The following is an 11,215-nucleotide window of genomic DNA, read 5'->3' on the forward strand; positions in this document are numbered from 1 at the left end:
CAATTTTTAGTCAATATTTAACTAATGCAATCATTAATTATATACTCTATTTTGTATTAAGGTGTGTATTACTAATACCACCCATTTTCTATATATTAGTAATGCAAAGTCTTTAATACATGCATTAACTTATTAAATGGCCTTAATACCCCTCAATTTCCCTCTCAAAATATTTCACCATTTTTTTCTCGTCATTTTAATTTGCAATAGTGATTCTTTTCAAAACATTTCACCTTTTTTTTCTCACTATTTTAATCTACAACAATGAATAATTGATTTAAATAATTGTAACATATTTTTTCTTTGCTTTGAGGACTTTTAAAAAGATTAAAAAAAATTGAGACTATTTCTTAATTTTACGTCTTATATTTTATTTTTGTTTCGAATATGTTAATTTGTTGGCGTAATATTTTATGCGCAAAGACAAAGGTTTTGCAATTAATCCGAAACCTTTAGATACTAGTTCAACAATACTAATTATATTTGAGATGACAAAAAAAAAATTTGTTGCAAAAAAGTGTACAAAATCAAAGAAGGTATTTTTGTAAACAAACATTTCTTTTATAGAAATTATGTAAGATGTATTATTTCTTATACATCAAACCAAACAATGTATAAAAAATAATACATGCATAACTAATACAACTATACAAGCATAATTAATGCAAACATTATTAATACAAACATTATTAATACACTATACAACAACAACAACAACAAACCCAGTGTATTCCCACCTAGTGGGGTCTGGGGGGTAAGATGTACGCAGTTCATACCTCTACCTCTGATGAAGTAGAAAGGCTGTTTCCGATAGACCTCCGGCTCAAGGCACGAGATACCACACAAACACATAGTAAAGCACAGAAGCAGATTACATAACATAAATACGGCACCCATAAGTAATATAAAACAAAGGAAAGCAGAGGAAAGCACACAGATTCGTAATAAAACATGGAACATGGAACACGGAATCATAACAGGAATAAAACCTCCACCAAGAAATTCCATACACTAGCGACCCAAACTGGCCCTAATCCTCTACCGTAATTCGCGCCCTCCAGACCTTCCTATCTAGGGTCATGTCCTCGGTAAGCTGTAACTGTTCCATGTCCCGCCTAATCACCTCACCCTAGTACTTCTTCGGCCTACCCCTACCCCGCCTAAAACCATCCAACGCTAGCCTCTCACACCTACGGACCGGGGCATCCATGTCCCTCCTCTTCACGTGTCCAAACCATCTCAATCGTGCTTCCCGCATCTTGCACTCCACTTAATACACTATATTTTGCATTAATCTTATACACTCTACCAAACGACCCCTTATGCGTTTAACAAAATGAACTCACCTAGGCTTACTAAGGAGTAAAACATCCTTAACAAAAGGTTCTCTTTTGAAGTTTAGTGTTGCAGATGAGGGAGATACTCTTAACACATTCATAACTTTTTATCAGTTTTAGTATTCTATAGTTGTTTTCAGCTTGTTACAAGAATAATGTATTTGTATTAAATTCTTAATATAACTTAATACAATCATGTAGACAAATCAATGTTTATGCTATTCATCGCTCTTAAACTATACTACAAAATTTCGAGATGATCTTACTAGCTACATGCTATGAATTTCAATAAGTCTTAGTGACCAGCTTCGCGCTTTAAGGAAGCCGAAAGGCAGTTCACCTTTTCCAGATATCATATCATCGTAGTGTCTCAATTCCAGTCTCCAAGCATATACCCAAGAAATCATTAGCTTGTATCTTCAAAGAAAGAATCCGGTATTTCCATAGGAGAAGACAATGTTGACACACATTTGAACTGTCACACAAAAATCATACATTGTTCACATCAGGTTACGGAACTATGCAGGTGTTTACCACAAAATCACCAATTATCAACGCAGATGGATACCTTATGTAGCTTCTCAATTCCAGTCTCCAAGCATATACCCAAGAAATCATTAGCTTGTATCTTCAAAGAAAGAATCCGGTATTTCCATAGGAGAAGACAATGTTGACACACATTTGAACTGTCACACAAAAATCATACATTGTTCACATCAGGTTACGGAACTATGCAGGTGTTTACCACAAAATCACCAATTATCAACGCAGATGGATACCTTATGTAGCTTGTATTTGTCCCTCACAGCTACCAAAGTACTTCCTCTTCTACTTAATTGCAATTCATGTATGATAAGAACACAATCCTTTAGATCTGCTGCTTTATATCCAGAGGAACGTTGAAGGGCCAGACTCTACAAAATGGATCAAGTCAATTCAGCGCTTCCATATATCAAGATACTAAATATAAGTGAACATTGGATCAAAATCCTCACCCAAGGATGTGACTTTGGGTGTAATGTGAACCTTGACAGGAATATCACAGCAGCAGCTACCACAGAAGGCAAGAATTTCACACAGTTGTAATCTAATAAACTTAACTCCGCTAGGTAGTAGCCTAGAAACTTCAACTGTGTATCAGCATTCTATAAAAAGCAAAGGAAGAAAATAATATAAGCAAACAAATAAACGGAAACAAAATTGACTTGAAAATCGTAATGTTCATGTCATATTTGCCCTTACTTTGTAATCTTCTTGGGCAACCCTAGTAAATCTTCTGAGAAATGTTTTGGTTGTGGGATTACCCATTTCAAATTTGAGGGAGTGTAGCACATCAGCCTCCATTTTCACCACATCTTTCTTTGTAAATGTATTGTCTGTAATGTAACAAAAGTCCTCAACATTTGGAGGCTTAATTTCCTCGTACTTCCTGATCATAATCAACAGATTATATAAGTTTCACAAGCAAAATTACACAAAAAGCACATTGTCAGAGGGAATAAAACCAATTTTTGGCTCCAGTACTTACGCAGCGATGAGCATAGAAGAAACACCCAAAAGCTGAAATCTTTGTCTATGAATGAGATTCACTGATAAGAATCTGTCGATGTAGGAAACAGTAAGATACAATGTGTCCGAAAGAAGCTTGTATTCCTCTGCAACTTCCACCAGCCAGTCAACCAAAACCCCTCTCATATTTGCATTCACATCCTTCTGAGTTTTCTCAAGGTAATCAGGCAATGGCCTCCTCTTTTTCTCAATCTAATTCAAAAAACGACAGAGTCCGTCAAAAACTCAAAACCCCAAATATCAATAACTTATTAAAGTACTACACACAAACCAAACAACTTCAGATGGCAGGAAAGCAAGATTTGAAAATTCAGTGATATTAAACATAACAAGTGGCGGAGCCATCATTTTCACTAAGGGTTCAAAATCTAAATAAGTAAACACATGAGCTAGTTAAAATACATTTAAAAAAAAAAGTAATTTTAACCATATTAAATAGTATAATTTTCAGTGGCTCCATCCCTATAACAAACCAACAACAATAACAAAACCTAGTGTAATACTACAAGTGGAATCAAGAGAGATAGAAAGGTTGTTTCCAATAGCCCTCAAGTCATTTTAAAGAGAACCGAGTATGTAGAGCAAGTACAATAAATACAGTAGAGGAGTCTAAAGAAGAGAACAATAACAACAACAACTAATACAATGGTAAAGCAAAGGAAACAACATGTGATATTAACCAGAATCTAGTTGTAAAATTCAATCTTTAGTGTACCCATTTGCAAAAATCATCCATTAAAAAACAAATAAAGCTCTATTAGGTAAGATCCAATTAAATCAACCGACTTGCTAACACAATTAAACATACTTAGATAAAATTCACATTTTAAAACATACATGAAAAACAAACACACATAACTCATTGAGATCTAAAGTACTTCATATGTTTTAAAAAGAACACCTTTCTCTTTTTAACAATTATTTAACTCCAACTTTATAGATGTCATATTTAAGACCACATGATTAAATAACAACTTAGTACATTTGACATATATTCTTTATTTTCTTAAACTTCATATCAACAAAGTCAAAACATGTCAAACAATTTGAAATGGACGGAATATCAAGATAAGACAACACACAAAATTTATTAAAGTGTAAAAAGACAAACCTCCATTTTACTCAGATAGTCATAGATATCATGAGCATAAGCAGGGCACATCTGTGGGTCATCATCATCCAATTTAGATCTTTTCACCTTCCTCTTAGTAGTCTGTTTACATTTGGGTTTCAATGGCTCAGAATCAAATACCTTCTCATCAAGCTGATTAATACCAACATTTGACAAATCTTGAATTTCAGCCAGTACAACTCTCTTCTTGTTGGGTTGTTGTAAGTGTTGTACCATTGCTTCTGCTGCTCTTTTCTTGGCCAGCCTTGTTACCCTTACACTATTTTCTTGGTCTGCCATTGCTTCCTTTTTCTATGTGTGTATATGTGGGTGGGGTAGGAGAGGGGTGAGTTGAGGAAGGGAAAGAATAAAAGGGTGTATGTATGTATATATGTGTGTGTGTGTGTGTGGCGCCATATTTAGCAAAGTGTTTTTGAGGGAAATTTGAGTTTGGGCGCCTATGTGGGGTGGCAATATGGTTTTTGAGATTTTTAAGATTTAAAGATTTGTTTTTTTAAGGTTGTAGGGGTGGGAGATGTTGGGACAAATATTTGGTCAATTGTTTTTCTGTTTCAGGTTGAATTTTTAAAAAGTTAAGTTTTGGGTTTCCCTCCACACTCACCCGGAGGAATCTAGAGTAGTAGTATTATTTTTTTTATCTGATGGAAAATAATTTATCCTTGTTTTAATTTGTTTTCCTCATTTTGACTCGGTATATTATTTTAAGAAGTATGAAAAATTTTGAATTTTGTGCTCCTAAATTAAAGATACGCAGTAGTTTCATTTAATCATATGATCTTAAATATGTTATTTGAAAAGTTTAAACTAAAAAGTTGTTGAATATCATTTCGATGAGATTCACCCACTTATACTAAAAAAATGTAGAACACATTCAGATAAGCAAGAATAATATTTGAGAGAATTTTGATTGATTATCGAAGTGCAGCCTGATACAAAGGGTCAAATTGAAGAACCTGTTTCATAGTCATACGATTTACCGTCTTTCTAGTCTAGATACTATGCGTTAGGAAGTTTGATCAAGTTGTAGTTTATTGCGTTCCGACACTGTGTTTGATGAGACTTCAGGTTGGGGATAATTTGAAGTGAGACGATCTGATTGGTTGTTGTAGTTTAGAAATTAGAGTTAGTTTCCAGAATTGTAAGATGAATTTCTATTGAGGCTCATTGATTTAGTGAGGTTGAGAAATTTTTTGTAAAGGTGTATGTCATGGTTTTTTAGCCTTTTTAGCCGGACTTTTTTTATATAAAAATACTATGTCTTCACTCTTTATTTGTAATAGTAGGTGTTTGGCCATGAATTCTTTTTTACTTTTTTCGTGAAAATTATTTACTTTAGTGAAAAAATAACAATAGTGGTGTTTGGCCATAATACACCATTAAAATTATTTTACTTTCGTGAAAATTATTTTTAGAAAAGTGAAAACAAGTTTTAACTTACTTGTTTTCACTTTTCCCACTTTTTATCGCTCAAATAATGCATAAAATGAACCCTTAGGACCCCAATATCGAAGACAAACCACCTAACGTTGGTTTGAATGGATTGGGGAATCTTTAGTCTTTGAAAAGACCTTCTCGTTGCAAAATGGGCACTCCACAGCAGCCCTACCCCGTGAATATCCCCGTGATAGGCTACTGCCTCGGGTTCGCATTGGGGTCCACGCCACGAACCTCCAGGTTCTCCCCAGGGGTCGCACCGCGAACCTCCTGGTTCGCAATGGGGTTGCGCTGCGAACCCCTTCCTCTTGCGTTGAAATTGTTCCATTTTTTGCATATTTTAGGGGCGTAGGTAAACCAGTTAACGGGGCCGGGCTGGGCCCATTCCGAGCCCAACAGTAAATTTTCAAGAAACAAACCGGGACCGACCCATTAACCCTAACCCGGTCCAACTTGCCTAAATCCGGTCAAAATCGGTCCAAAATTCGGTCAAAATAAAAAAAAAAATCTCCAATATACACTATATATACCCACTTATATACATTTTAAATACGTTAAACAATATACATACACTATATATATAGCATATACTACATTAGAATTTAACAAACATATACACCTATACACAATTACACATGTAATTGTGTATACGACTATACGTTAGTTAACATTTTAAATACGTTAAACAATATATTACACTATATATATATATAGTATATACTACATTAGAATTTAAAAAACATATACACCTATACACAATTACACATGTAATTGTGTATACGACTATACATTAGTTAAATATATATACTACTTTAAATAAAACATATACTACAAGATATATACTACAATATATATACTAATTTAAAACATATACACATGTATGTTAAATATATACTACTTTAGGGTATATAGAATATATACACATAAATACGTACCATTCAATATATATGTACTACTTTAAATAAAACATATACTACAATATACACACACACACACACACACTATATATATATTGTTATATACTAATTTATAAAACATATACACATGTATACGTTAAATATATACTACTTTAGAGTCTATAGAAAATATATACACATATATATGTATCATTCAATATATGTACTACTTTAAAAAATATATAGACAACATATAAACACTATATATATACTAATTTATAAAACATATACATATGTATACGTTAAATATATACTCCCTCCGTTTCAAAAAGAATGATCTAGTTTGACTTGACACGAAATTTAAGAAAATAAAGAAGAATTTTGAATCTTGTGGATATGTCAAATGTATCAAAATGCCCTTCAATCTTGTGGTCTTAAATATGTCACGTGGAAAGTTAGAATTAAAAAGTTGCTAAAAAAGGGAAGGGGTCATTTTTTTTTGAAACGGACTAAAATAGAAAGTAGGTCATTCTTTTTGAAACGGAGGGAGTACTATTTTAGAGTTTATAGAAAATATATACACATATATACGTACCATTCAATATATATGTACTACTTTAAATAAAACATATACTACAATATATATACTACAATACACACACACACACTATATATATAGTTATATACTAATTTATAAAACATATACACATGTATACGTTAAATATATACTACTTTAGAGTCTATAGAAAATATATAAACATATATACGTACCATTCAGTATATGTACTACTTTAAAAAATATACATATACTACAAGATATATACTACAATATATACCTTAAGGTATGTAGAACTATCCTAACTCTCATGGGCGTAAGTATGATGATTTTTAATAACCTCTATATCATATATGTATGAATTGAGACTTTGAAATTGATTGAAAAGGCATGGTTTACGAAAACACTTTCAATGATGGATTATGCATTTACTAGGAGGTTTTGATGAAAGTAAGATTCGATTTGGGTATATACTATGGGGTTTGAAGTGTTTGAGGCAATTGAACTATGAACTCCATTTTTATGGTAATGATTATGTAATTTACAAATGTTGTGGGTTCCCAAATGAATATGGAAGAATTGATTTCTCTAATGCTCTTTTATCAATTTATGGACTAATTTCTTATATGATTTTCAGAGAACATCAAATGTATGTCAAAAATACTTTTGGTTTCTCATAACATTTGTATGAACTAAGAAAGAGATGACCACCTAAGATTTATGTCTTGAAAGGAAGTTGTTTTACCTGTACTTGTATGTCCTTTTCGAAAGAGAACTATTCCGTGATATTCTAAATCATCTTGGTAGTCAATAATAAGTTTTGAATAATAAGGTTCTATGAATACAATATGATATGATATGATATGGTATGGTATGATATGATACGATATGATACGACTTGCAAGTCTAGGTATGATGATATATTGATATGAAATGCCCTTAACAGAATAAGCGATGAAATTTTATAAGTATGAACATATTATTTTAAGAGACTAAAATTGGGTTTAAAGAGAGTTAGATGGTTATCCGACGAAGACACGATTTGAAAGACTCATTGCTGGAAATAGTGTTTTACCGATGCGGGTTATTATGTCTTGAAATATGGATTATACGCTTGTTATATGATTTTAGCGTATTAGAGATTAGAGACCCCAAATTCCTACGACAAACTCAAATTGGGGGTTTGGCCATAAAGTTAATGGCAGATTCCACATATTCCGTGGGATTGTAGAGATGTAGGGTGTACCATCTAGCTCAGAATTAAATCAAAGAGTTGAGTCTATGTTTTACAAGGTTGATCAAAGCTTTCTAAGTATGCCCATGTATTTTGATATCTATTATGTTAAACTTTCTTTTAAGATGCTCTCAATTATGTTTTATGAAATATCTGTTGTTTTTGGATTGTTCTGCATACCAATACATTCCAAGTATTGACCGTCCACGTAGCGGCTACATTGTCTCATAATGTAGGTTCTGAGGCACAATCTCGTGATCCAGCTCAGTAGTAGACTATGTTCAGTAATTCAGAGTTGGTGAGCCTCCATTACTTTGGAATATGTTTTATCCATATGTTGGTTTCATTTAGTTTCATGGTCCGATCGGGGTCTTTGTCCCGATTTAAATAGACTAGTATTTCAGTAGAGGCTTCGTAGACTGGTTTAACCTATATTTGGGTTTATATTTTGATGACATGATGTATTTAAATTTGATTATGAGACCTCCCCATGTGATACCAAACGATATCTAAGAAGTCTGAAAATAATCCACAATCACACAAAAATAGTCCACATGGACAAGACACCAAATGACAACAACAAACACAAACTAACTTACGAGATAATGGATAAATAACTCGACATAAAGAGAACATGTAAGATAAGAACTAAAGAGTTTATTAAACTCAAAACCCCCTACAAACATATAAACTAACACCAAGTTCTTACGTTAAACCCAAGAGGATCTCGGTTCACTCAAGAACTCACGTTTCTAGCCAACACATAAGTGATATCCCCACTTGTGACCAAGTTTTAGTTTGCCTCAAGTAGAGAGAGTTCGGTGTTTCAAGATCTTACAACAGTAATCAACTAAGCAAAAATAAGACTAAAGGGCCTACTTATAATCTATTACAACATAAAGTTTCCAAAATTCCCTTAATGAGGGTGGGGCGGCCATGGAGTGTATTTTTAGCATGTGAAATCCCTCAAACATCCCTTAGTAAGAAAAGACACCTTTCATTGAGTCCTACACTCCAAGATCATGGTCCTTCAAGCTTCACAACTTCTGCAAGCCAAACCACCTTCCACACATGGCTTTGCCTCATGGAATGTCCAAAATGGTCTCCCCATGCATGCTCACTCTCCTCAATGTGACCACAATTGAGTTCTCTATGAGTTGGCCTTGCATGATATCATCAAAGGATATAATAACCATTTGGCTCATATCATCCCCTCCTTCTTGAAAAGGATTCGACCTCGAATCCATACCTTGCAAAATCAAAGAGAAGACAAACAAGCGCAACATCCTCATGGCATGAGGGTTAGGGTTAGTAAAACAAATAATATATTCATGCCAAGGTGGAACAAACTTGAAGTATAGCCAAGGATCCTTCGTGTTAATCATTAGCACTTTATGGAAAAAGGTACAAAGGATCCAGATATGAAAATCATCATCTCTACACACATATAGAAAAATGGTATCACACAAATGGAGTTTATCCAAAGTAGTTTCAAGAGAAGACTCTCTTCTTGACCTACAAGTGATAAAACCTTGGTCAAGAATGTAAACACACAATGGTTAACTCTCTTGAAGTTGTTCATGGCTCCCCTTCTTTAAAGACTCTTCATCTTGGTTGGAGTTCTTTCCCTTGCATAATGTTGGTTCCTCAAGTGGATTATGACACCCCAAGAAAAATGTTCCATTATAGGAAAGGATGCCAACACCCTCATTCACACATTGCTTGTTGTTTTGACCAAGAATCAAGTCGGACATATAACAATCTCTACATCCCAAAAGGTTACGAGGTCAAATGGGTGAAATAGCCAAGGACATAGGTTTCGGCTATTCCCATTTGTCCCTATGTCCCTATGGTGCCATCCCAAAACTTAGGCATACCCTCTTTATCTCCAATGGAATTATAATGAGCAAAAAGAGGGTTAAGAAAGGTGATCCATAAGTTAACTTCAAATTTAGGGTTCTCATATATGCACTTACTATTAGTTTCAAGATCTCCACTAGGAGTATGCCCAATATAAGAAACACATAAGGAAGAAATAGATGGAATTTCTAGACATGCACCACTTTCTCTTTCAAGAGAGTAATATCTACCTAGATATAAATCACCATAGGCAGCAAAGGGATCACACATAAAAATACTATCACAAGAACAATCACAACTAGGGTTCCCAAGCAATTCAAGGTCACCTTCACTCGATTGTTCCCTTTCTCAGCTTCCTTGATCAAGACTATTAATAAGGCCTTTATCATCCAACATGGTCAAAGAATCATATCCAACCCCATGATAAACTCGATTAACACCAAGAGTATTACTACAGGAGGGCTCATGCAACTCCTTAGGCAAACCACCCACCACACCCACTTGGCTACTACTAGCCACATCACGATATTATAAGTTCATAGGAGTGTAGGGGAGAACATTTTTACCTTGTAGCTCACATGAGCTATATTTTTCATCTTGAAGTGGGTCCAGGCAGCCCATTTTCTCTCTTAGAAGTCCTATATGATCTAACATTTCATTTATCACTTTCCATTGACGGTCCATGGCTTCAAGTTTAGCCAAAATAACACTTGTGGCATTATTCCCCAAGGTTTGAGAGGTTGACGCCATGGGTTCCATTGCAATTGTACCTAAATAAAAACAAACTTCCAAAAAAAAGAAAAAGAAAACAATTAGTTCACAAAATCCTCACCACACTCCCACACATTTTGATTGCCTCACACTTGGTCCTTCAAGTGTTGTAAACTGGCTAGCAACTCGTGAGAGCTTGGGAGTGAGTCAACTCTTTGGGTCGAAATGGATTTTTGTTTTGAAGACTTAAAATTTTTTTGTACGTACTTGAACCAAGAACGACTACGAATTATAAATGAATAAAGCACCACAAGTAAAGCTAACACGAAAGAAGTACTCAAAAACTTGTTCACGACTTAGTAGATACTTACTAGTCGCCAACTAGTATAGGAGTCAACAAAATGAAACTAATGGAGACAAAGAAAGAAACTAGGAATTCCAATAACTTGAGTCTTGTTGATGACGGGTCCAATACTATTGGACGTT

The 11,215-nt window shown here is 34.1% G+C and overlaps 1 protein-coding gene across 2 annotated transcripts; it reads right to left on the reverse strand.

Moving 5' to 3' along the window:
• Positions 1 to 1,440: 1,440 nt before the first annotated feature.
• LOC107849687 (putative cyclin-A3-1) lies at positions 1,441 to 4,505 on the reverse strand. Of its 2 annotated transcripts, none has more exons than XM_047401127.1 (6): positions 4,018 to 4,505; positions 2,866 to 3,098; positions 2,580 to 2,766; positions 2,333 to 2,482; positions 2,117 to 2,251; positions 1,441 to 1,812 (listed from the first exon to the last, which is right to left on the reverse strand). In XM_047401127.1, exons 1-6 carry the CDS (start codon positions 4,315 to 4,317, stop codon positions 1,744 to 1,746), a joined length of 1,074 nt encoding a protein of 357 aa, XP_047257083.1. In that variant the 5' UTR covers positions 4,318 to 4,505; the 3' UTR covers positions 1,441 to 1,743. The 2 variants fall into 2 exon arrangements, with proteins under 2 accessions (XP_047257083.1, XP_016549730.1); XM_016694244.2 differs by lacking the exon at positions 1,441 to 1,812 and adding an exon at positions 1,903 to 2,023 and having other exon boundaries at positions 4,018 to 4,496.
• Between the last annotated feature and the right edge of the window lie 6,710 nt (positions 4,506 to 11,215).

The sequence above is a fragment of the Capsicum annuum genome, chromosome 12, assembly GCF_002878395.1.
Source record: "Capsicum annuum cultivar UCD-10X-F1 chromosome 12, UCD10Xv1.1, whole genome shotgun sequence".
NCBI lineage: Eukaryota > Viridiplantae > Streptophyta > Magnoliopsida > Solanales > Solanaceae > Capsicum > Capsicum annuum.

Excerpts from the sequence above, each read along its gene's own strand:
- LOC107849687 (XM_047401127.1), bottom strand. The coding sequence starts at position 4,317 with ATGGCAGACCAAGAAAATAGTGTAAGGGTAACAAGGCTGGCCAAGAAA. Across the intron at positions 2,483-2,579 it reads TTGCCCAAGAAGATTACAAA|AATGCTGATACACAGTTGAA; the intron begins GTAAGGGCAAAT and ends TGCTTTTTATAG. Across the intron at positions 1,813-2,116 it reads ACAAATACAAGCTACATAAG|TTCAAATGTGTGTCAACATT; the intron begins GTATCCATCTGC and ends TTTGTGTGACAG.